Raw genomic sequence first — 26674 nt, forward strand, 5'->3', positions numbered from 1 at the left:
GCTGTTCCTCACGGTCCACACACACCACTTGTAGCTGGGATTGGGTAAGACAGGTACGCAGACACACCCTACGGATATTCGCATTTTCACACATTGGCCACTCACACATACAAATCCACTAGATGGTGATAAATACCATCCACATCCCCCCTCAAGTCAAATCTCTATCTTCCATCCTCATCACCATCCTCCTCCCCCCTCCCCACCCGCTACACCAAGATCTCGTACTTTGATAGTCGAGTCTCCCCCTTACATTACTTTTTTTATATAATAAATTTTTCGACTTTGATAGTCATCATTCTCTTCTTTAATTAATAATTTTTTTTTTGCCCAACTTACCCCAATTTGCCCTATTACCCTATTTACAACTACCTACCCAAATAACCATATATAATCAATTACTCAGCCATGTCTTTCCAATCAACCACCTTCAAGCTCCGCACTCCAGCCCATATTGAGACTTGCCACTTGCTTGGCTCATGGGATAAGTACGAGAAGAAGATGTCCATGGCCCAGGATACCGCCGCTGGCCCCGGTTTCTGGAAGATCACCCTAAAATTCCCTGCTACCCCCTCCAGGTTTTGGTACTACTATGTCCTCGATGGATACTTCGAGTCCCACGACCCCAACCAACCCACCTGCAAGGAGCCTACTCGCGGCATCACTCTCAATATTCTCGAGACCGGCGTCGCGTCACCTCGTGAAGCCAGCCCGACCTCTTCGACCTCCTCCTCCCGCAGCTCATCCCGCTTTCCCTCCCCAAGCTCTTCGATATCTTCCCGCGGCTCTTCACCCGCCCAGTCTGAGCGCCGCAGGCAACAGTCCCCACCAAGATATCGCCCAGCGTCCCACATCATCCAGCCAGTACCCCGAAACCCCCTCGCTATGCACAAGCTTACCCTCGACACCAATATCCGCCCAGTAAGTGTCATGACCAGCGCCGCCACCACATGCGGAGACTCTCCAATCTCATCTGCATACTCATCTCGCTCAAACTCGACCGTCTTCTCCGACGAGGATTCACCAATCACCCCCATTGACGATTGCGACTGCCCATTCACCGAAAGCCACGGCCACTCGTACTTTGAGGATGACTCCTCGTGCTCTGAATACTGCTCGTCCGAGGATGAAGAAGAGTACGAGCGCAGGCAGATCCGCGTCTCAAAGCGCGCGAGCTACCACCCCTCAAAGGGAGGTCATGGCGGACAATTGGCATACGAACTCGAGCAGAGATTGAGGATGTAGAGCCCTAGTGGTCCATCCGTTCCATTCCTTACTTAATCGCTTTTATTAAGGCACCACCACTACTATTACTACTATTTATTAGTAATGACTCTCTTTACGGTAGCGACAAAAGTCATTTGATATGATTAGCATAGCGGGGTTTTATTTGTTTTTTTTTTGGGATACTGGCGATTCTGGATGTTTTTTTATTAACTTAATGGTGGGACTGTTGGCTACGATAGGGCATCATGTCAGCGGTCCTGCGTCCTCCTCCATCTTCTCTCTCAGTGTGATTGTGTCAATTTTTCCGGCCACGGCGGCGGCGACAGAGGCGATTTTTTTTACGATTTTCTTTTGTGGTCCGAAAAATCTTGTTTCTCTTTTTCCTCTTTCTTCTTCATCCTATTCTCTTTTTTTTTTTTTTTGGCTAGCTAGCTTTTTCTTCTATCGGTTCATTAGTGCGTCGCGAACACTAGTGACCGGTAACCTTTTTTTTCTTTATGGATCTTTACGAGGGGGTTTTGGGGATATGAAGGGGATTTGTAACGAGAGACAAAAAACCAATCTGAAAAAAAAGAAATGAGTTTTTTAATCCATGAACAAAATGGCCTTTTCCGCTATCATTCTGTGCACATGTGACTTCTGAAAATCTTACTATGGACACTAACTAATATGCAGCAAGGGATGGAGGTCGGGCGCTTCCAGTAGTGCACTGAGTTGAGTGAGTGCATCGGCCTGCAGGGGGGCGGCTAATTATATCTCGAGTTTCAGCGACGAGTAAAAATAGGCTAGGAATAGGGGACGGAGGCAGGAACGGTCCACGCTGAAGTCTGATTGACAGTTGCAACTGGCCCGGCGGGAGGTTGCAGTGTGCGCGGTAACTAATGATAGTGTGATTTTAACGGTGATAGGGTTCGATTTGCAGTACAGGCGGGATCAAAAGTCTTGAACCAGATCCTCTAATCTAGGTAATCTCCCTTCAATCAGAGCTGCCGATTGCGAATCACATTACCGCCAGCGAGATGCAGATCAATCAATTCGTCCAACGGGCCGGGGAATAAAACGGCTACAATATACTGATACAATATAATTTAATCGCCTGAGGATCCCGAGGCAGCGCAGCTAGCTGGCTGGATGATCTCCAGGAGCCGATCGAGGCCGAGGGATTAGATCTCTTTGCTTGAAACAGGAGATACCGGGTTAACGTGTGAGTGGTGTATTTTTACATTTGGGGGTATAATGGAGATTATTGAGGGTGGATTGAACATTAAGATGGAAGTGAAGGCGGGAGGGTAGAAGGAAGGAGGCTGGGGTGGGTTTTTTCCGTGATTGATCATTTCCGTTTTGCGATGTTGACTCCGAGGCAGATGGATAGATCGATTGAACAGTGCATCTCATGAAGAGCCAACAGAATTACGAAAGATGTAAATGAGAATAATTCAACGATGGCATGGAATTTTCACTGCTCTCCAAAACGTCCACCGGGGTTCCAGCATGATCGCCGGTTAATTAATGATGCGCTTGGGGAAATAATTGAGAGATAACTATATTACAAGCCATCATTTCTCTACCCCAAAGAACGAGGAGAGTCTCATTTCATCTGCTGTTTTGCTCGGTATCTCACGTTGATCCGCTCTTACAAAAAGCCGTGCTTCGGGACCGGGCTAAGAATACTATTCGGCAGATGAACATTTCACGGCGGTAAACTTCGAGTTGTAGAGATACCAATCTGGAAAGCATATCACGGATCATACGGAGATCATAATTAATTGAGTGTTAGACTGGAGACATAGGAAGTCACAGAGCCAGGATTAACGATCTTATGTGAAGGTGAAGGGGTTTAGGGTTGCAGCGCTTTTACTATTTACTACACTGATAGCATTAAGGCCAGGTAGTAGCTAGAAGAGTGTTCAAGGAACAACTCTGTCCATTGCCACGTATCATCTTTGTTTTCCTACAGCGAGTATTGGTTTGTTTATGCTGATCCGATTAGACCCTCTACAATTTACTCGTTACTGATCATGGACCAGGTTAAACACTCATTCGCCAATGGCACGGACTTTATTCAGTCGCCAGAATCTCAAGCCAGACCCGGTAGACTCTGCAAACCCTCTTATCTCACATTCTGAGGAATAACTATTGCACCAGCCCTTCGATCCATACCAGCCCCACCATGCCAGCCCCGCCTCGAGAGAATCTAGAGCGAGAGTTGGCCCACGATGATCATGATTACAAGTGCTGCATCCTGCACGGGCTTCGGTTATTCCTGCGATGCGCCTGCGATGGGTGTTTATTGTACAATAGGCTGATTGGCTGGATATCCGGGACATGAGTTGTTTTCCATCGAAGTGAGGAGGTTGTGCATATGTGTGCTGCGGGATGGACGGGATGCGCGGGGTGAATATGTACCGGGGAGGAGATGGACGACATGGCATGGCGGGCCGATACGGTTTGGGGAGTGTGTATCCGCAGTACTACGGATATGGAGATGGGACAGGTTCTAGGTGGATTAAAACCATTTTTATGGTTAAGTTCTTGAGCTGATTGGAGTCTTCGATGTCTGTCATGAGGTAGGGAGTGGGGTAAATGATTCACATACATAACTGTTAGGCAATTGTTTACCAGAGTTGAGCTGAGATATATCAACGGTGGCCTTAGCACAGCCGCTACATATTTACCTACTATCAGCTTTCTACACGATAAGACCAAACCCTTGTCCCCCAAGGCAAATTTTCTCCCGGTTTCGATGGATGTAAGAACTCGTTATTGAGCTCGTGACGGATCAAAGAGTCTCACTTGTCACTAAGTAAGATGGTCACATTCTACGATATCTCTAATCGCGCTGGGATGCCTGAGACGCCGCTATCATGCAAGATGCTGTCCTATGATTGATCATGACACTCATATTGTTAGAGTTCCTAGGATCATATATATTGTTCTTAAGAAAATAACACTAAATTACCCCTCTTTGGCCAACCTCTTGATTATTGTTTTTGGAGAGACGCCGCTACTGCATAATTTTGGTCTGTGAGCGCGTGCGATGCGGGGGATTGCCATGGGTATGTGGGGGTTTTATATATTGAGGTACCGATTTATACGAGCCGCGTGATGCCGCTTTGGGAATTAAAGGGTAATAGTAGCAAAGTCAGGTTTTGTTGAACTTTTTTTGCTTGATCCAGAAACGGTGATTATGGTTTAGGAATTCCATATTACTCTGAATCTTCCAGAGCAGGGGTCAAGTCAAAAGAGCCGGTTGTCCCCCCAGTGCAGCATCCCCTAAACCCATATCAGATATCACATCTGTCAATCTGCGTGCCTACAATGCATGAAAATTATATTAACTTTTTGCAACTATGCCTAAAGACCTATTTTAGGTGAAATTTACTCTCTGCGCGCGATCATCCCTTCTTTATGCATTAGATTAAGGGCCGTCGTGATTCGAACTCCTATCGCTCGCGCGTATGTACCAACATCGTACATGGGATTGAGATTGCGATAACCGTTACAGTAACGTTGTTGTTGCGAAGGAAAAGAAAGAGATATCTTTAGAAGTTTGAAGCGCTAGACGCGTCCCCCTGTTTCGGGCGTTAACGCCACAACTTCCCCGCAGGTGTCAAATATTATGGTTAATCTGCTAGCCGTGACCTCAGTTGGGTCACCACTTCACAGCTCGTAGTTGAAGGTGATGCCAATATGGTACTTGGTGATTTTGGTTTGCAATCGCGTCTGGTTGTTCCGTGTGCATGCTGTCCTTGGCACGGCCGGGATAACAAGGTGTGAAGGCTTTCTTATCTATGATTAGATATACACGTAGCCGTGTTATCGGCATCCTGGGCCAAGCACTCCAGCGCGAATCCTACGAGCCCAAACTTGACGAATTATTACCTTAATATTATGTAATAAACCAATGATTACTCGTCGCTTTTCCTCAAACAGCCAATTGTACACCCACAATACCATTATTCGACCCAACACCGGCATCCTAACCAGCTAAGCCGGCTACCCGCGGAAACCAAAACCCCCGCCCAACCGGCCATCCAAAAACGTAGATATCACCATGACGAAATCAAGACGGAGGCCCTCGGGCGAGGAATTGTGTGTCGTCACCCACCACCCAGCTCGAGAGGATGGAGGAATAAAACTCCAAAGTATCCGTGGACAAGTTCGAGTTCTCTCTTAGATTCGGATTCCTCCTACCTTTAGCACTTTCTAGAAAATCCTAATAATTCATATTTTCTACGAACGCCATCATGTCTCTACCACGCCACATCAATGGAAACCAGAGGGAGGACTCGCCTCTTTTACCGAGTAACAATCGCGGGCGGGATGAAGGGCCACATGGGTGGAGAGATATTTTGGAGAACAAAATGACATGGGCGTGAGTATGGCATTCGAAAGAGATTCACAATTTGCTGATCACGATGTTGATAGATGGTACACAACAATCATGTCCTCTGGTGGTGTGGCGTTAATAATTTTCAATCTACCCTATGCGGTCAAACCGCTTTGGATTGTTGGTACGAGATCAATAATGCTACCCTCATTTGGGTTATGAAAGCACTACTAATCTTAACAAAATAGGTGGCATCGTTTATATGGCATCCCTGATTGGGTTCCTACTATTACTACTAATCCACCTAACCCGATTCGCACTAAATCCCCGTGTTCTACCAGCAAGCATAACGCATCACTCGGAAGGCCTGTTTGTTTCAACGTTTGCCGCAGCCTTGGGAATTCTGATCATCGATGGGGCTACCTACAGCGAGAAAATGCATACCACGCATGGAATGGCGTTGAGGGCGTTTTACTGGATTTTTGTTGGGGTCGCTGTGTTATTTGGCGTTGCCACCCCCTTATTGCAGTGAGCATTTTACTCACCCGATATCACTCGTTACCACGGTCATTGATGGAACAAACAGGTTTTCGCGAACGAGGGCAGCTGCAGCTGTAGTTCGGGTTGATGGCGTCGACGCGACTCCTGCAGCAGTATGCTCCAATTCTTCCTGCAAATCAACGATATTTCACTAACATGGCATCTTCAGGATTACTCCCCAATGGCAATTCAACAGATTCTCCCCCTTACTCTTGTCGGATATGCGGCCTCAACAGTCGTGTCTCACATCGATCCTATCAAGGGGCACCATCTCGCGATGCCAATCCTCTACACTGCAACCGCGGTTCAGGGAATGGGCGCACTCCTTGGCCTTGTCGTACGTTTCTCGGGTCTATGCTATTCATTAATGAGCTAATCGTGTCTCTAGTATCTCGCTGGATTTGTCGATAGCCTCTACCGCAATGCCCTCCCATCCATCGCAAGACGCCCGTCAATGTTCGTCTCTGTCGGACCTCCCGCCTTCACAGCATTATCTTTCGCCCTCATGGCCGAGCAATCACTCAGGCACTTCCCAGCAGACCCTTCTGCCCCGGGTGGAACCTTTGAAGTTGTTGGCGGCGTAGCACTGTACTATATCGGTATGGTGATGGCATTGATGTTCTGGGGACTGGCTGCTTGGTTCTTTTGTGTCTCCGTGTTGGGCAATATCGTGGCTTTGGGAGAGATGGATATTGGCGTTCAGCAGTTACAGATGTTTGCACTAATCTTCCCGAATGGTGAGTTCCTATCCCGATGTGGTCTTAGTTATTACGGCAGGGTGCTGATAAGTGTTGTAGTCGGGTTCGCGCTGGCAAGTACACATCTTGCAAGACTTCTGGGATACCCTAAGATTCTGGCTGTGGGTGCGGAGGTGCTGGATTTGGTTGTCATTTTCTCGTGGGCTATTGTCGCTATTGCAATGATCTTTGGAGTTGTCAGTGGCAGGATCTTTCGTGGATCGATTTAAGGAGATTATTCAAGTGGGGAGGGAATCGGACCGGTTTGTATGAATATTGGTCATGGGAATGGATGAAATGTGTATGATAGCTGAAAACATGAGTAGGAGGAAACTGGGGAAGGGGCAGGATGATATGAGGGTTCTTCGCATATAAGGCATGATAGGGATGCATAGTAATACTTTCGTTTAATAAGGGATTTCTTACGTGGCACGGCTTTAATTTTGTCTCATCAAGCACATACTTCACTTTTATTTAGCAGACAGCATCAAAGTATTTCAAATTAAAGGAAAACTCCAAAAGCTCAGCTCCACACTGTTCCAAGCCTACAACTCAAAAAAACTCACCATTGTTTTGACATGTCACATAATACAAATGTAGTTAGGCCTTAATTAAAAATAAGGAAAAAATATGTTTAGGATTGTTGGTTATTAAAATTATCCGGACGCTCGTACACAAATTGGCTAGAACAACTAAATTTTGAAACCACTTCAATTGAGCTCATATTGAAGCTTAAGATAATAGAGGAATAAGAAATCACAAAAATCAAATCTTTTGTACTCTCTCCTCGTGGTTGTGGAAAAACGCAACCTCTAAGAGCCGTGGAAATGTGTACCTGAAAATATTAAATAATATACAGTAAAGTCGTCGGTAAAGCCGTTTTTCGAGCTTAGATTTACGTGGGTAATGTCAATATTTTGGTAGAGGGAAAGTCGTTTTAAGGGAAATCAGACGACTTTGTAGACGACTTTACAGACGACTTTACAGACGATTTTACTGATGCCTTTACCTGTCACGCTTCTGTCATATTTTGAGCGTATACACATGGGGTGATAAGTTTGGCCACCGGTGATGCTTCACATGATTAATCAAGGCCATCGCCAATGAATCGAATCATCACAGAGCATCCTACTATTATACCAGGAGCATCAAGCAAGAAATGCCTACATGTATATGCCAAATAATGGATCCACCAAAATGAAATTGTATTCCCCAACTGTTACAAGCCCATTGATGCCAGATACCATTTGATGACCTCACCGAAATATTTTGTTTGAGTACCCAACTATCTCGAGATCTAGAGGGGGCGCTTCATTGATTTTCCGGCGGAAAACGTGAAACGCCGGAAACGGTCAGTAAAGTCGTATTTTATTGCCTTTAACATGCCTTTAACATGCCTTTAATATGCCGTTAACGGGGAATGTCGTCAGTAAAGTCGTATCTTATTGCCTTTAACAGGTGAATACATCAGTAAAGGTGTCGGTAAAGTGTCGGTAATGGGACAGGAATGCCTTTAACACAAAGTAATGCGGTTATTGCATCAAATAATGTGTATCTCGCAACTTTTTGTATGGGAAACGTCAAAATTTATGTATTTCCACGGCTACTAGAGAACGTCAAATTTAAAAATTTAGTTGTAATATCCAGATGACTTTAATAACACAATAACAGTAAAAATCATGGTGGTTGCGAAAGAACCACGTGCGCCTACGTAGGGAGGGGTAGAGTAGATGTTTAGGTATATTCGTTCATGAGATATCACTCGATCGTAGAAGAAAGTACTAAAAAGACTATATGAAACTCGGGAAGGATCGGCCCCGAGAGGGCAATGTAATATCCCCATTAGCTTGGTCTCTATATATATAGAAGCTCAGAAATAACCGCAAGACATTCATTGGGGTGACCTTGCGAGGTAATTAGTAAATCATGAATTTTCTTTGTGAGACTCCCGATTGTTTTATTTTATTTTGTTTATTTTCCTTTTTGTCGAGATAGCAGTGCGTGAAGAGCGTTCCAGGGAGAAAAAAGTTTGTATTGATTTATGCTGGGGCGGAGACTAGCGAGTGTCATAGCCTTTGGGTTGCATACACGAGTGGGTTGTCAATCAATCAATCGTGAGACTCCCGATTATTCAAACATCTTAGTGAGCAAGTCTTAATGATTCATTTTATCAATTGAATCGCTTTTTTCATCGTGGGCTGCTTAATCAGTGGTACTCCCATGGTGAGTACATTATTTATGATCCATTATAGGGGTAGGAGAGTGTGTGGGCCGAGTGACTTTGAAAACTTACTCAAATTGCAAGACTTGACATTTTATCACAGTGCATTGCCTGAGTATTTGAAATTTCATAACACCACGTACCTGTCAAGCGAGTATGGACAAGAAGCCTACGTTATTTACCATAGCTAGACCCCAAAAGTTACCGAGCTTATGGAATCCAATATACTTACCCTTTCTAGGCCAAGTCAGGAAATATTGGTGAAATTCCAGCAGAATCTGAACCCACCAGCATGTTGCCTGATTACGGTGCGGGTGTACCGGGGTTACATGTAATTCGGTACTTCCGGCCAGACAGTGCGCGGCGCATCACTCATGGCAAGAATTACACCACCCACCACCCACCCCCCCCCCCGGGCCCCCGGGGGGGGGGGGGGGGGCACTGTATCTAGATCAGTGAAATTTCAAATATTTGTTCTATAATGTAAGGCTTCTTCTACAACAAAAGAATTAATGCATATTTTCCGCTTCTTATAAATCTATGGCCTATCAATTAAATGATAAGAGAACTTGACATACATATACCTGTAGTCTCCGGGCTGCGAACAACTGGTGAGTCATCAATCATCAATCATCAATTCAGTGATGAGAGGGTGCATGTATTTACATAAGTACTTATGTATCTGAGCGAAGGGAAAGAATGACAGCGTTAATACCTGTATTAAGCTTAAACAGAACTTAATGCCCGACGATCGGTGAGCACCTGCTGCGTGAACTAATTATAATTACACTAAGTGTGAACGGACTACATATCAGCTATATTCACACGAGGCAATAGAACGTATTCTGTCACTTACAAGAAGGCGTCCAATAGGGTATATCTAAGTACATCTAGTCAGCCTCAATCAGATTATCAGACATAAAGCGTCTACAACCAGCTAACGCCAATCCCTCTATCCCATTCGATCCTCAATGGCACTCATGAAACGGATGCGGAGTAGGTATGGACGTATCTAGTTTCGTTTGTACTCCCTTTGAAATTAAGAGTTCTTTCATTTGAAATCTGTGGCTACTTTGAAGTAAAATCCTATGAATGAATCTGGAAGGAGGCTCGATGGTGATGAGCTTACTTTGGTGGGACTAGGGGAGTACACGTATCTCTGGGCCATCAAAAGCCCTAGCTCCATTATAGCGTAAGCCTATCAAAGGAAATAAACTCTTCAGAACCTCATAAAACCCAGTTCACCTTCAAGCCTTGTCAACCACATTTACTCATTCATCACCGACCTCTAATCTACTCAAGCCCCTCGCTCTTTAGATATAACGTCTTCTCAAAGCATACTCCCTCGATCAGAATCATCTCACAACGAGTCGGAGGTCGGAGGGATTATTCAAATATGCGAAGACACAACCCTGGACCTCTTTCCATAGCTCAACAAAGACGATAGGGAAATGTTCATCTAGAAATGATTGTTGTGCTTCTATGTGGATGTACTATACTGATCGTCATCTGTTTAATAGGGTGAGTAACTCATGATCATGTCACGGCTCCAATTTATAAAATAAGGGAGGGGGAGAATCTCAGATACTTTAACATGACAGCGACTGATTTACCAGGATCATTCGCTCCCTTCCTTATACGTAGCCGATGTTTAGGAAGCACTGGTCAACAGCTAGATATATATACACACAGAGTAGATATTATGTATGTCCTCTCTCCCCTCTCCCGCCCTATAAGTTATAATGACGATTCGAAGCCCGCCCAACTACTAGCCCGGAGACAGGAAAGTTACTTCAGCTAAATTATAAAACGAATTGGCCGAGTGGGCTTTCGTAAGAATTTACCCGTAATTACGCCGCGATAGTAGTTAGGGATCTCTCAAATCTGTCGATCCTTCATAATTGACTCAGCCTCTACAATTCATAGTTACCAAGTCGCCGTTACTGTGGATACAATACCTTCAACATAGTACCTCCGTCCTCCGCATTTCCGCGTGCAGAACAAGATTGTGCCAAGGGGACTGAACGCCGGCCACAGGTTTCATAAATTAAGCACCATAGCCAGCCTGCGCATATTATACTAAATCAGTAGTGGGAGGCGAGCTCCATGCAGGTACAGGGACACTGCATTTCTCCACCCATAGGGCGGATTAACTAGATGGTTGCATGCAATACAAACTTTCTTTCGGGAATCCAGACGGTAACAAGGGAATACCATTTATTGGATTATGCTTACTACTTCCACCTCGAAGCTCCTTACCCTTGCAGCAAATCACGCATGAGATCTTGTTTTCATGGTACAAAGTAGCCATGTACTGCCGAAAGATCCCACTAGAGGATCCTTTATCATGAATATAGTATTCCAAATACTTGAATTTTGGAATCTAGTTTGAGATGACATCAGCTAGACCATCCCGTGGGTCAGAACACTTCAAGAACCATAGGCGAGAATATGTCTACTATCACGTATTCAGTGATTCCCCAACAAATGCCCAGTTAATACCACCCCCTTCCCCCCGGGATGTTTTTCCGGCTTCCAAACATCCGAAAGGTGCATTTAGGCTTTTGCCCTGCACACGTGACGAGAGCCTCTTCTGGAGCTGGCCACTTGCTTATTTATCAGCTAGTAGAAGTCTTTCCTTCATGATACAATTCTCGGCTAGATATGTTTGTAGTCGCCTAGGCGCGCATCTTTTAGACACTTACTGCACAGAAAGAAAAACCCTTACGGGTGGGGTTCCATAAAGGTGATGAATAAACAATCCATGTACATACCTTGTCGGGGAGTATCGGACTGGACCTTGCATATCGCACATTGAATCTTGTAATACGAGATAGAGCTGATAGGCAGGGTTGTTCCGCAGGACTCATGTGGTATCACTCGTTCTTCAACCCCTATCGCAATGAGAATGTTGAGGCTGGTCGCGTACGGACGAGTACTATTAAGAGCTACCTTCTTACGTCATCGTAATCTAGTCTGGTCGCCAGTAGATGAGTATTTTCTCATCTGAGTCAAGCACGTACTCTCGAGATCATCTTCGAGTGAGGTACAGCAAGAATTAGTACAGTTTCAAAAGCCAAGGGACCCGGAGTCTATGGCTTTTTGTACTAGCTCTGCAACAATTATTTACTAGAGCCTTTCCAAGCTAGCCAACCCCTTTACGACAAGGGTTTAGGCACGTCCTAGTGGGCCAATTTCACATCATTAATTCAGACAGCATAAATAAAGCAGTTAAGGTACAATACTCTGGATTCCTATTACAGGCCTATGCGTTGCAGAATGGTCGCTTAAAATCAAGCTTCTGGAAATAGTCCTCAACCCAGGACGGGGTGCTCATAATAATTAATATATACAAAAGAAAGTCATATTTTCGTCTAAATATATGTATGATATCCACCAGGACACAGTGCAAGCAAACGCAAGGCTGTTGCTCTATTAAAATTTTAGTATGAAATAACCTCATGAAACAAAAACACCAGAAACAAAGCAAAAAACCCTGATAGGGATGGACGATATTTCTAACAGGCTTCATGCCCAATCGGACCATTGTGGCCATTTGTCGAAATATCAGTGTTATAAGCAACTCTAGTCCAACTCTCGTTCCGTAGAGGTGAATCATCATCCTGCTGATCCTTCCCCGAGATCTCACTACTTTGGTCCATATCCTCCACCGCTCGGCTTTCCACTATCACCTCCTTATGCACTACTACCCCGCCGTTCGACATCATAGCGCCAGCTGGCGGACCTCCACCAGAGATGTGGTTGCGGTTGGTACTATGACTGAGTTCGTATGTGCCAATGCGCATGTCGTTCTTCTCGCTGGCTATCTTGCGGATTAAGTTGGCCATGGACATCTCAATCATGAGCTTAACAGTGTAGGCGAGGGGGTGAAATTGCATATAACTAGATTACTGTTAGTAAGATCTTAAGAAACAACCAATATTCTTATTTCAATGGAGGAGGGCTAGGGAGACAAACACAAAACTGTTTTTAAGACTCATAGTCCCAATGATCAAACACTATTACGAGGCCGCGTGTCAGTCAAGTCCTAACGTCCGGGGTAACCAGTCCGCCCCCCAAACACAGCATTATTCAAACTTACGTCCATCAACAACGACAAAAAGATAATCCTGATATTAAACACCACCAACCGATTATATTTCGCGCTTCCTTGCTTCACCAATCTCTGCCTGACGACCCTCACAAAATACCAATTCAAGATGGCATCTACCACAAGATATATCACCTTCTCACATCGATCCCATACCTCGTTGATATGAACAAATCTAATCGCCGATTAGTCTCCCGAAAAACTCAACGCTATTATGAGTTTCGAATGAGTCCTTACCTGTCCGATATCTGCAAACGAGCCGGGACCCAGATGCAGTATACTGAGATGTTGACGGCGGTGATCAGTGCGGCGACTCCCCATTTCATGTAAAATGCTCTTTCATGGTCGGCAAGAATGACAATAATACGATTGATGATGATTTGGAGGAGGAATTGGACTTGGAGTGCCCACAATGTCACTGTGGTTGGGATTGGTTGGTTAGTATTGCGATTGGTTGGCTGATCTCGTTGAGAAATCTGCAGTAGACAACGAGTACAACTCACATATGCAGAAGTAGAAGGCAAAGCTGCAGTAGCCTGTTAGCAAATGATTGGGCGAAAGCAAAAGCGAAAAAGAAGGACACGGAAAAAGATTCTTCTTCAAGCGAGGAACAGAAAGAAAAAATAAGTAACGAACCTTGGAGGAATACTCGCATCTAGGTGGATCCAGCAAATAATCGAAAATATCAAACAAACAATAATCTCCATCCAAATCATCCATATATATGTCGATCTAAGGGGGTCTCGTGCCCTATTGGTCTGCCGTATCGCTTCCCAGGTCGTCAAGAATCCAAAACCTAATGTGAAGCCCCAGCATATCGACGCTATATTCATGTCAGTCCTGGTAACCTCCTGAAGAACATAGCGATCAGGAATGAGTGTAATCATTTTTTCAGTGGTATTAGTGGTGATGTGCTAGTTCGGATCTGACATGGGGGAAGGGGAGTATTTAGGTGGAGATAGAGGCGGGGCCATGGGAAGATAGATATAGAGAGCAGAATTGGAGAGGGATCTACAGAGCGCTACCTGTTCAGTATTGGTAACCGAATTGAACGGACAGGAGGACAAGACAAGCTATGGGGAGCCTACTCTCATAGAGTACTACTGCCTGTGAGGTGAGAGTTCCGACCAGGGAATCGGGCCGTTTCACATGTGCACCGACAGCGGTGGACCTTGTTAACTATCTTTGTGAGTCTTTTACAGGACTAGAGTAACAAGACATCTTGTGCAGCCAGGCGGGCGCCCAAGGTCGGTACTCCAGGTGATGTGGGACATTATTGTTTTACTAGCAGGTCCTACGTATGTGTTTATGGCATGTACAATGCTTGGCTCCCTGCGGGCCTAAGGTTAAGCCATAGTATTTGCTTTTTAATCATCCATCTCTCCAAAGATGAACCCTGAAAGCTACTTGCCGGTGATAGGTACCCATTACGGCCATTTTGCGGGGTCGGGGGGGAGTTTTGATACCCTTAATTGTATGGCATGTATCGCATATGGCCCTGAAAAGGGACGCAGGTACTTTATTCAATAGCTAGGTATCATACCAGTAACCCGAGAGATCGACGTCGGTTCCCTAGTGCCCGTACCTTCACCCAAAATACACGAGTAGGAACTGAGATGGGCCAAATACCTACATACCTGAACCAGATCCTAAACTAGTTTTCTGGGATGAAGACAGACAGGTGTTAGATTTGTTCCAGCAAGCACACAAAGCTGGCTCCGATTAACCCACGGGTAAATCAAACTAGTTACCCTATTTTGAGAGACATGACAATCTGTCACCTGCCTAACAAATTAACGGCGTCCAGTGTAAGAAATGGGTCTGGTTGAACAGAAAATGCTTGATTTCTGAAGCCTGCTTCCGGGTATCTGGATGCTGGGCTGCGTATGTAACTGTTACATGGTGGCTTGGAAGTACATCTTGCAAACAAAAGCTATGTACCTATAACGTATAACTATTTTTTTCTTTGGAGTGTGGTGAGATATCTCTCTCTCCTGCACTTTGATAACTTCACGAAACCTTAGGGATATACTGTATGATCTGCACCAAAACATCCACAAGTGACATTAACTTCCGGCCCGCACAACCAGCATCATATCACGACGATATGGAACCCTAAACTCCTCACACACCAATCGCCTCAGCGTGTCGACGATGGCGCTATAAGGGGGAAAACTCGTGTTTGCTCGCGTGCCGAGTCGCCATTCGGACCTGGGGAAAGATTGGTGGTGAATTTCTTCTTTCTTGAATTGCTATTCTCAGGGGTCTGAGGCCGGATCCACGTGCTGATCCGATCATCATGCTGCACATGCAAAGTGCATTTCCATCATCCCGGTAAGTGCAAGCAAGCAAAAGAATTCCCAGCCAGCCATAGAGCAGGTGTGGTCCCCGTGTGGAGGGATGAAGTACTAATAGAGATCGTTATTACCGATTCCAAGTGTGCACTGCACGTAATTCGTCCCCGCCCCCTCGAGTATGCCTGGGATTTAACACTACCCTTGAACCTAGTCCGTGGACGCCGACGTATCTCACACTGGTTCGAGATGTTTTCGAAACTTACCGAGCCATCTCAGTTGTGTTGACGAAAGCGAAAGATAAAAAAGAGTGCCTACCATGCAAATCCTGCTTTACAGACAAGCCAGTACTAGCTAGAAAACCGCTTATTGTTTTTTCCGTCGCCCAGATCGTAGCCAAACTAGATGCCGTGCCGGCCGTTGAGCTTTAGGGGCTATGGAGCCGAATCGCTGGCCGCCCATGGTGATACAAAGGTAACCTGGTCGTGTTGGTTTTTTCTCATGTCTTGGATTTTTTATAGGGGGAGGGAACTCCGATTGTCCGGGGGAATATTTGATGAGAGGGATCTGATATCTTGCCTCGCTCAGACCTATCCCAATCCTACTTCCTTTTTTTTCTTCTTCCTTTCTTTGCTTCTTTAGCTACTCCTCTTTTCCCCGCAATCGGTTTGAGATTGGGGGAAATGAATTGGCTGGTCCGGGTTGGCGCCCGGTGATGAAAACGAGAGAAGAAGCGGAAGAAGCTTCGACGTCCAGAAAAAGAGACTAACTGGGACATGGAGTTCCTACATACATCGCGGAAACTTCGATGGGATGCCCGAGTCAGAGGTATATCAAGAGGGCATTATAGGTCCCTTTTGTAGATTTCTGGATTCTGGATAGGCTACTTGATCATTTCTTGTCTGTGCTACTGCGCTACATATTATCCCCGCTCAGGGGCGTTTGGCAAGCTCGTGTGAGATCACTGGGTACAGGATAGGTAGTTAATACCGTACATGATGTGCAATTAACCACATAGCCGTCCGAACATATCCAGGCACAGTCATAAATCTAATGTGATAGGTGCTATCTCCAAGTGCTATTTACGAAACATCTCAGTAATGGGGGACGGTATCCTGACATATAGACAGCTCCATAAATCACGAATTTCACCTCGACCTACTTTCTTTAGCCCTATACAAAGTATATATGTAAGTTCTCGAGCAAGCCATTCCTCGCAATTTGTTATATATATTGAGTCGAGTTTTGGTCTTTGATAACCCCCAGACCCCAAGTCATATAACTCTCCGCCTGTCAGAAAAATAAAGCAAAGGAATGAAACCCTAAACTATTTACTGCTACATTGCGCGTCATCACTGAAATGATATGGCACTGCAAGACATGCAGTATCATAATTGAAACTCTCCAGGGCAGAATTAGAACATGATCATCTTCGGCTGCTCCCATTCAGAAATCTGACGATCTAGAATTAGGGCATGATAAAATGCCTTCTAAGTACACGGGCTGAATAGCGGAAGCCGATAGCCTAGGACAGCGAAATAACCGAAAGTCATCTTAGGGCTTTGACTCCGCCGGCTAGCTAGCTAGCTGTAGAAACAAGCAATAGGGCTTGTATTTTTTTTTTACAGCGGAAGCCAGCCTCGATGGGTGTCTGCGACTAGGAGTCGATCGAATTTCAAACATCCCGAATCATTTCGACCCAGTCTTGGCTTTCCTTACACATACGCACACGCCCGCCTACCGGCCAAATACCTCTCTTTCTTCCTCCACCACCACACCACACCACCACTAAAGCCCGGTCCTCTTCAATACTTGTGTTGAATTGAACCAATACAGGCGCTTTTCCCTCCACCGCTCACCTGTCCATCATGTATGTAGCTAGCTAGCTGCTCTGCTCTACTGATAAGTCTTATCAAAACTCTCCGTAGAGTACAACATACGCCTAGACCCGTACCACCCTAAATCGTGTTTCAGTAACGTAATGGCAACTGGAATAAGCGTTTTGGTACTGTCTTGCAGCGTTATTTGCTACTCGTGCGAGTACGACGTTTGTGTATATGGCACAGAATCGAATCCCAAGTACTCTACTTCCAAGTCTTACTAGTACGGTTTTAACCGCGGCTAATGACCATCTCATGCAAGTCGAGTGGAGACGTCTCTTTCTCAAATTCCTAGCTGGTCCAAGATATGCGCTGCGCAGAGATTCTTTGAGGGGGGTGTGGTGGCTTGGCTGTTGAATAATTGTAACTCACATACCTATCATAATGGCTGCGGTCCGTGGTTCTAAAACACGTCTCTAATATTCATATGCAGTAAGCCACATACATCTAACTGCCGATGTTGACTGGTAGAGTCAATAGCACGCTCTCATATGGAACCAATCCCAATACCAAAACCAGGTCAAACATTACAAAAGGTATGATCCACACCCGCCCAGCCCCAACTAAAAGGTTTTTTTTCCTCCTCACGTACAGAAACACCCCAGCCAGAGGAATGAGCAGTCTCATAACCAACCACTAGTGCAGCCCGTGACTGATCTGGAGCTCCTCCTCCTCCTCTAATAGATGGATATTGCGTCCTACTGCCCCTAGTTCATGTCAGGGTCCAAACGGGAATGGCGTGTCGACGCCTACGACTACGACCCAGGGATGCATGTCGGGAAATGATCCAATCAACCAGTGCACCTACATAACATCGCTACTACTATCATCTTCGCAAAGTGCCTGCTTAATTCATGGCTAGAATAATAAAAAGGTTATTCATTAGTCTCTTTCTGGGCATCTGTCTAGCCTCCATATGAATGGCTTGTGATATAAGCCTATACTTACATGTGTATATGCTTAACGAGAGCTATTGCAGCTAGAGTACATACACGTAGGTACTAGGTCTTTTATGGTGTGCAAGGGCTGAACACCGTACCTCAATCTATATACAATGAAGGAATGAAACCTGGGGTTCCTACCGTTGCCCCAAACATCTCCATTAATTCGCCTAACCCTAAAATTATCTTCACCCTCTTGCTTCTCACCTCACCTCAACCTCACGGATTCAGATACTCCTTCTCTTCCGTCCACATAGCCACCACTGCTGCCAATTGGTCTCAACTTTGCGTCATGATAATTCCGACATAAACCAACCGAACCAACGAAAGTAAACTTCCAGGCGCCACATTCCCTGAAGAGCCCATACCTATCCATATGCATCGAGGGTATACGTACCAGGTCAACAGCTAGATGCCTGTCTTACAACTAGATATAGGGTAGAGTAGGATAATTCTCCAACGCTCGGTACCCCCGGTTTTACCTGCATCGCTCCTCTCATTCGCTCAACCACCTTCTCAGATCGGAGATAAATTATGCATGCATGAACCAGGTACAGGGGGGGGGGGGGGGCGCGAGCTGCAGAAGATATGTAGGAAAAAAGCGTATACATATATTTGTATTTACGTAAATGGTAAATCCTCACGACGGTGCTGCGCTGCTCAATCATCGCCACCGGCTTCATGTGCGCTTTGCCCGTGTTTGAGATCAGCTATGCAACTATTACTGCTACTCTAGATCAGATAAGGTGCTCGATGGAGAGGGAGCGAGAAGAGCCGATCTCATGAAGGGGGCGGTGGAGAAACGCCATATGCAGAACATTGGGCATCTCGCCTTTTCAGTCTGCAGCGGCGGCTGCGGGGAACCATGGGGAACGGCAAGGCGAGTTGCTGTTGCTGAGGGTGTGAAGGTGGCTTATTTGGATTACATTACCTGGAGAAGGGGGGGGGGGGGGCGAAGGGGAGGGAGAGAGGGTTTTGGAAATACAAATATTTGCGGGTAATAGCTCACAAACTGTCTAATATCATGAATGTATCTCGTTTCCAAGTTTCTCCCCCCTTGTACATACGTAAGATGTCTACTTTTACGGCCCTATCAGAGTCCAGGGACGGAGAGATCTACGGCTTTGATATCAAGCCCCGCACAAATACTTGAAATTCAAATGTTCTGGAAGCTACGAATAAAAGACCCAGCCCTCCGGCGCGGCATTCGAACCCCTTTGAGACTTTCAGCGGGTAGGTGAGGTCCCGTACTCAAAGTATATACGAAACATAAACCCGGAACCACCACATCATACAGTAGAGTGTGAGCCCCCGTGCTCGATACCTTACTATCTGAGCAAGAATATCTGATCAGACGCATCGCTCTCCTGCAAAGATGGCGATTTAGTTTAATCAGCTAGCAATCCCGGTAGACCTACGTCCATCTCGTATTGTGATAGTGATTAGCACCTTAAAGGAAGTCCTATATAGCCAAGCATGCAATAACATCTCCCCATAATGTTCCTGCAAGGCCCAACCGCCACGCCACGCCATATCATGGACAACAACAACCATAGAGAACTTCGCTTATCCCTTCGTCTGGCAAAAAATGCTGACCCCCCCCAAAAAAGCAAACTTTTGTGTGGCTTTACTAACAGATCCTGTTGTCTCTCTTATCAAATAATAGATCTCCCATACAAATTTAATTCCTCTATTATAGGGGGGTCAGCATTGCCAGACTAAGGGATAAGCCACAGTAAGACATATGTAAACTGCTCTGACCGCCGGAACTGCGTATATCACTCAATTGTTGCTGTCTTATGGCGAAACTGGGAGGTGCGGTCGTAATCACTATCGTCCTTTTTTTTCCTTTTTTTCTGTTGAGTGAGATGGTGAATGAAGCGTGGCAGGAAATATGACTACCCGTGACAATTGGCGAATCTGACTGCAGAGAAGATCATAATATCATAACGTCGAAAGAAGGTCAGAGTGAGGGAGGGGGGAAATACATGGACTTCAGTGCGTGCGCAAGTATTCTGCTCGCGGCAACCTCTTCCAGCCCCGAATCCATCTGCGAGATTAATATTCGGTCTTCGCCGTGCACGTGTTAGGAGCATGTATGGAAAAAGTAAAAATGAAAGAGACGCGGTCGATCATGAAATATCACCCGGAATCTTAACCGCCTGTAACAGCCGATGTAATCTTATTGTTACAAGCTCACATGCACATAGCACTACTATTTCTCAAGGAAAATGCGTACAAATCCTCCAAAGAGTATGGCTCCATCGAGTAAATGTTTCATCACGACCTAGTACGCCCTGGTATATATGAATGGTCCCGGAATACTCCTTCCTAACAAGATAAGGGACGGTCTGCGCCCGGATTACGGGTTTCTTGATATCCGAACTTGCTCGGGGCTTGGTGTCGGGGTCCGAGGGGGGTAGCTTTGTTCTGAAGAGGTGAGTCGAAAGCTAGACAGCTCAGTCTTCTGTAAAACATTCCTAACGCCAACCCTGACCATTCCCTATCTGGACAGGTTGCGAGCTTGAAGAGTAGGTTGAAGAGATCCGGAGCCGCATAGCAGCCACAAGTAAAGTGGTTGAGATTTAAAGCAAATATCCGCGCTGAGTCTGGGAGTGAAAGCCCTATGGCGTTGTTTTCCACGATTCTGGGCACTGCCAAGCTGCTGACAATGGAACAGAAAGTGGTGCTAAGACGTTGGAAAACCCGTCTGTAGTGCACCCAAGTAACGCTACTACAATTACAACACCAGCACATTATCGCGATAGACAGTGCCATCTACTCGGAGCAGGCAATTATAACCCGAAAATTCAAGCCGTAGCTTTTCTCCAGCCGCGAATCAGAGGTACGTCGTTACTATCAAAAGTCATTTTCAGCTTCTTTTTACCTGCTGCCCCGAGTATGTATTCACTGTTATTACAGAGCCTCTGCCATATCCAAACGGTGAAAGATTTAGCTGGCATAGGTTACCTGCATTTGCACGCGTATAAACACGTTCACTCACTTCCTCCAGCACCAGGAATCAAACACCCATAGGCCCAGGCCTCGATCATAAGGATAAACAAACGTATTTAAGGCCTCCCAGAATTCTCAGGTATGTAGTAGCTCCGCCAACCAGATCAAAGATGGAGGAATCGATGACTCTTGATCGGTTTTCCCGCCACAAGTGAGCATGCTAAGATAGAAGACTGGTCCTCATGATCACCTATGTATGTGTTATCCAAGTCACAGTTTTATAAGAGACTGAAGAGAATCGAATTGTATAACTTTGATGAGAACAGAAGGAACAGATATAGTGCACAAAGACATGATAAATAAACACGTATCATCAAGACAACCGGACTCGTTGTCTTGACACAGTACTAATAACAGATAGAAAAGACTGCAAAACAGGAGTATGGGCCACCTGTATTTTTCACGCGTGTAAACACCCTCGCTCACCACCCTCCAGTGCACCCCTAGGCCTTCGATCCATAAGGACGAATAAACGTACCTCTGGCCTCAAAACACTTAAATCGGTACCAGTTCCGTCATTGACCGGTTTCCCGCGAAAAAATAAGCTAAGGCTGTTGAAAGAGTAGGGAGGCTTCGACGACCGGTTACGCTTGATTTTTCTTCTCTATGTGACAAGAAGAAGGAAGAGAAGAGACAATAAGAGTAGAAGGGAACATACAGTGCGAGCCCTCCGCCCCGTCTCCCACCTCGAGGGAAGCACCACTGCTACGAAGACGCTAGTTTCAACAAAGACCTTTGAAGACTATTTATTATGCCATGTAATTCATCTGCCTCTGAGTGCCAGATTACTACCCCATTTCAAGAATTGGAATAGACGTATGTCATGATGTTGTAACGTCAAGTACGCGTCAAGTAATCATTGATATCAGTGCTTGAATAAATGATTAGTCAGTTAGATTAATTAACCCTGACACTAAAGTAGTTGGAAATAACGGTCTAACCCCGATATAACTACCAATTAGTAGGCATCATATAGATTCCGATCAATGACATCGTAGCGCATATATCAAATACTCATCAAATCTATTTCTTTGCAGCCGAACCATTTCTGCAGCTACATCTACCCATATGTACCGTACCTACAGCAGGCAGGATTCGATCCCATCCGCACTGCACTTCTCGGCTGTGTCCAACCCCTGCCCTGCCCCTCATATAATTCCCTACCCATCCATCCATCACCATCACCAACTCAACCCGAACCGGTCTTGATATGATGCCGGCCTACCCGTATACAGCACCTCCACAGAGTACATACCATAGTTACCCGAGTCCAGAGCATCCTCTCACCGTCTCCATCTCGCCATCTCGCCATCTTTCCCGCGCAATGACAGCACTAGTTCTCCCCTAAGCTTTTCTCGTCCACAAACCAACATGGAACCGGGATGATCCCCCCCTGGCCCATTTTACCCCATATTCTTCCACCCCGGATATACTCCACGCCCAGCCTGCGGGGGTGAAAAGTATGGGGAAGTCTTCACCCCGAGATTAGGACACTTGCCAGGAACCGTACCACCGTACGGGCCCACTAATCACCCCCAAACCGGGCACTCGGGGTCACTACACGGAGTGCAATAACCCGGAGGCCCGAATCGGCGCCGCCGATGCCGTGTTTTGGCTATTATGGATGGCCATTCATAAAAAGGCCAGCTTGAAGGCGGATCCTCTCATGAGCTTCTCCTGCTAAGCAGCTCTGCAATTGCAATTGTCGCCGGAATCACTCAATCACCACTTGCAATGGCGCCCTCGATGCTCAAGAGCGCCCTGCTCAGCGCCCTCTGCGCCCTCAGCGCCGTCCAAGCTACCCTCACTGTCACCGAGACCTCCTCCCTCGTCACGCTCAAGAACAACCGCCTCACCGCGATCGTCGGTAAGTCCAGCGGCGCCGTCATAGACCTCACACTCGACGGGCGCGACCTTCTCGGCGCGCAGTCCGGGTCCACGGGGATCCTGTACCTGGACTGCTACTGCATCCCGAGCGGCTTCTACACGGTCGGGTCCACGACGCCGTCGATCCAGGTCGTCAATGGTACTGATAGCACGGGCACGCGCTACGGCGGTGTCGTGCTCTCCGACACCTATACGCCCACGGGCCAATTCTTCCAGCAGTTTTGGTTCCTGCGCGACGGCGAGACGGGGCTGCACACGTTCACGCGCCTGTCGTACTTCAACGAGACCACACCGTTCCTGCGGAACTTGCAGGAGCTGCGGACGCTGTTCCGCCCGAATGCGAACCTGGGCTTATGGACGCATCTGTCGACGAACGAGGAGCAGACGGCGCCGTTGCCGTCGAAGGCGGGAGTGGCGAAGCAGGTGGTGGTTCAGGACGCGACTTGGACGCTGGAGAATACCCCGGATGATCCGTATTATAAGGAGTTTGCGGAGTACTTCACAAAGTACACGTTTTCGAGCGGTATGTATTTGCTTTTTCTGCTCTGGCGCGGATGCTTGCAATTGCGGTTGGTGATATTGGTGAAGTGAGCGTTTGCTGATAGGGAATGTAATTCTTGCAGACTGGAGGCAGACAATTGCCCACGGAATGTATGCGGACGGCAGCACATCGAACGGTACCAGCTTTGGCGCGTGGCTGGTGATGAACTCGAAGGACACCTACTTTGGCGGTCCTCTGCACTCCGATCTCACAGTCGGTCAGTGATATCTCCTCCACTCTCCTTGAAATACCTCATACCACGCACAAAGACTAACCACAGCTCCCCACAGACGGCATTGTCTATAACTATATCGTCTCCAACCATCACGGTGAGGGCACTCCAAACATCACCAACGGCTTCGACCGCACCTTCGGCCCCCACTACTACCACTTCAACTCCGCCCCCGGTGCTAGTATCGAAACTCTCCGCGCCGACGCCGAACAATATGCCTCTCCCACGTGGAACGCCGACTTCTACGACAGCATCGCTTCCTACGTCCCCGGCTACGTGCCCAGTGCCGACCGCGGCGTCTTCGAGGGCACCTTCAAGCTCCCCGCTGGCGCAAAGCGGCCAATCGCTGTGCTGAGCAAGTCCGGCATCAACTTCCAGGACAACGCCGAGGACACCACGGCGTACCAGTACTGGGGCGAGATTGATGCGAGCGGCGCGGTCAAGATCCAAGGGTGAAGAAGGGCACGTACAGGCTCACAGTCTACGCTGATGGGGTGTTTGGCGACTACATCAAGGACAATGTCAAGGTGACCGCCGGGAAGACGACAAAGACCTCGGCGACATGGAAGGAGGAGTCTGCGGGGACGGAGGTGTGGCGGTTGGGAACACCGGACAAGTCGTCCGGAGAGTTCAGACACGGAAACGCAAAGGACCTGACGCATCCAAGGCAGCCGCGGGAGTACTGGGTCTATTGGGGTGGCTATGACTTCCCAACCGACTTCCCCAACGGCGTGAACTTCACCATCGGGGAGAGTGACCTTGCAACAGACTTCAACACGGTGCATTGGAGCGTCTTTGGGCCGACCCATAACCGTGACAACATCTATAACCAGAACATGAACAACTGGACCATCAACTTCGACCTCACGGCCGCAGACCTCAAGAAGAAGAAGACTGCCACGCTGACCATCCAGCTCGCAGGTGCCAAGACGGCTGCGGGAAACACGGATATCAATTCTGCTACTGAGCCATACGCAAACCTGCCGCTGACGACGTATGTAAATGGGCAGAGTGAGGGGCTACCGTTTGTCATCCCGTACTATCACAGCAGTAGCTGCATCGTGAGAAGCGCGGTCAGCTGCTACCAGGTGGCGAAGAAGTTGACATTTTCGACCGAGTGGCTGAAGGTTGGCAGTAATAAGTTGGTGTTGAACTTGCCGTTTAATGGGTCGGATACGGAGACAGCGGTATTACCGACGGCATTGTATGTGCAGTATGATGCGCTGAGGTTCGAGTTGTCGTAGTTGGTTAGATTGTATATATGTAGCCTTTAAAAATTAATTTTGTTTTTAGAGATGATCTCTGTGAAGTAAAGTAGAGAACCGAGAACGTAGCTATAGAGAATGTACTGTGTGGACTGTTGAGTAGAAACAGAGGAGAGAGGTCGAAAACTCTCTCTTTGTAGTTGCGATTTAGGCCAAACTACATACCTCTAACACAAAAGACAGATAGCCTGGATCTACCGAATTATAACGTCCAAACTGCATAATGAAACGTTTAACAATGCGTATGCAATGCTACCGTGATCAAAGGCGTAATTGACACCTCCTCTCCATAGGGATATGAAATGCGCAAGCCGGAAAGTTCGAACAGCAAGATGATAACTACTATGGTATCCTTTTGACGTGGGTATTTCACAACTTTGCAGGCGTCGTAATAATATAATGCACTGGGGAACGGATACCGACATGAGAACTCGCGGCTCCCTTTCCCGTGTCATGTTTGCTTAAAATCTCTGCTGCTGCTGCCTGACTCTTAAGATAGAGGGGTGCGATAGAGGGGTACGATAGGCTCCCCATTCATTACTGTAGGGAATTTGAACGAGTATAGAGAGAGGATGGTGGGGAGACAGGGTTACGGTCGACGAATTGGTTAGCTAGTATAAAGACCCTCATCCCGTCCCGCTTAGCTATCGACTAACTCCAAAATCTACTTAAGCTTTCACAAACCAAGCCAAACCAAATAACATACGTTCCTACTATCACTATCATTATAATTACCATTACATTCTACCATTACCATTACTATTCCCACCAACTATCGTCATATCATCTCTACGGCCTTACTATTCCCAAACCACATATGTATGAACTGCCATTACCATCATACCATCTCTATCATTACCATTCCCCCATCACGACCACTCTCCCAAATGGCCGACGGCTTCAAATCTCCCATTTGCCCTGCACCTGCAAACGCCTTCGATTGAAAACCCTCCACAGATCCTCCTCCTTGCTAGAACAGGGTTCCCATTGGGAAAGTTGACTCATCAGTCTACCCTTCCGATTATTTATTTTTCTTTATTTGATTTTTCCTTCGGGAAATTCGGGTTTTCTATTCATCATTTCTTTATTCTTTTCTATTTTTATCATGCAAGAAAGATTTTCTTTGTCCTTTTTTGGGAGTGGCTGGAAATATTTCAGTTTCTAGAACGTTCCCTAGTAACTTGATGAAAAGGTTTTCACGACTATAGATAGAAAGCCAAGGTAGACAATCACAAACCATCATTCGTTACAATAGTAAAAAGTCGACTAGACACGTCCCTTTCTGCACCCTCCTTGATACTCCTCACCGATTCCACCTACCAGACTACCATTCCAACGGGGGCCAGAGCGGGTAAACAACGTCATCGATTGTACGTACCAGCTCGCTAGGTGAGGTGTATCCTTATATATTAGAAAACCGGCTAATTCAATTTTTATATACTGCTAGTTAGCG

General features: G+C 46.5%; 7 protein-coding genes across 7 annotated transcripts; 6 read left to right on the forward strand and 1 right to left on the reverse strand.

Moving 5' to 3' along the window:
- Positions 1-408: 408 nt before the first annotated feature.
- On the forward strand, positions 409-1245 carry LAJ45_09087 (uncharacterized protein; the record flags this gene model as incomplete). Its single annotated transcript, XM_046118632.1, has 1 exon — positions 409-1245. One exon carries the CDS (start codon positions 409-411, stop codon positions 1243-1245), a length of 837 nt encoding a protein of 278 aa, XP_045968017.1.
- A 1424-nt stretch (positions 1246-2669) lies between these two features.
- Positions 2670-3425, forward strand: LAJ45_09088 (uncharacterized protein; the record flags this gene model as incomplete). The annotated part of the gene is made up of 6 exons (XM_046118633.1): positions 2670-2728; positions 2781-2839; positions 2909-2925; positions 3116-3193; positions 3255-3318; positions 3373-3425. The coding sequence occupies 6 exons, from the start codon at positions 2670-2672 to the stop codon at positions 3423-3425; spliced, it is 330 nt and encodes a 109-aa protein (XP_045968018.1).
- A 2049-nt stretch (positions 3426-5474) lies between these two features.
- Positions 5475-7064, forward strand: LAJ45_09089 (uncharacterized protein; the record flags this gene model as incomplete). Its single annotated transcript, XM_046118634.1, has 7 exons — positions 5475-5602; positions 5656-5741; positions 5806-6085; positions 6144-6210; positions 6267-6434; positions 6486-6834; positions 6895-7064. 7 exons carry the CDS (start codon positions 5475-5477, stop codon positions 7062-7064), a joined length of 1248 nt encoding a protein of 415 aa, XP_045968019.1.
- A 5509-nt stretch (positions 7065-12573) lies between these two features.
- Positions 12574-14053, reverse strand: LAJ45_09090 (uncharacterized protein; the record flags this gene model as incomplete). Its single annotated transcript, XM_046118635.1, has 6 exons — positions 12574-12958; positions 13034-13074; positions 13158-13341; positions 13404-13584; positions 13670-13692; positions 13803-14053. 6 exons carry the CDS (start codon positions 14051-14053, stop codon positions 12574-12576), a joined length of 1065 nt encoding a protein of 354 aa, XP_045968020.1.
- Positions 14054-17441: 3388 nt separating this feature from the next.
- Positions 17442-17811, forward strand: LAJ45_09091 (uncharacterized protein; the record flags this gene model as incomplete). The annotated part of the gene is made up of 3 exons (XM_046118636.1): positions 17442-17539; positions 17603-17703; positions 17774-17811. 3 exons carry the CDS (start codon positions 17442-17444, stop codon positions 17809-17811), a joined length of 237 nt encoding a protein of 78 aa, XP_045968021.1.
- Positions 17812-20952: 3141 nt separating this feature from the next.
- LAJ45_09092 (uncharacterized protein) lies at positions 20953-21890 on the forward strand (the record flags this gene model as incomplete). The annotated part of the gene is made up of 6 exons (XM_046118637.1): positions 20953-20989; positions 21125-21126; positions 21204-21246; positions 21658-21676; positions 21733-21799; positions 21858-21890. The coding sequence occupies 6 exons, from the start codon at positions 20953-20955 to the stop codon at positions 21888-21890; spliced, it is 201 nt and encodes a 66-aa protein (XP_045968022.1).
- Positions 21891-23030: 1140 nt separating this feature from the next.
- LAJ45_09093 (uncharacterized protein) lies at positions 23031-25200 on the forward strand (the record flags this gene model as incomplete). Its single annotated transcript, XM_046118638.1, has 4 exons — positions 23031-23706; positions 23807-23941; positions 24015-24363; positions 24429-25200. The coding sequence occupies 4 exons, from the start codon at positions 23031-23033 to the stop codon at positions 25198-25200; spliced, it is 1932 nt and encodes a 643-aa protein (XP_045968023.1).
- Positions 25201-26674: the final 1474 nt, after the last annotated feature.

Source organism: Morchella importuna (genome assembly GCF_003444635.1).
Source record: "Morchella importuna strain M04M26 chromosome Unknown Morimp01GS034, whole genome shotgun sequence".
NCBI classification, from domain to species: Eukaryota; Fungi; Ascomycota; class Pezizomycetes; order Pezizales; family Morchellaceae; genus Morchella; species Morchella importuna.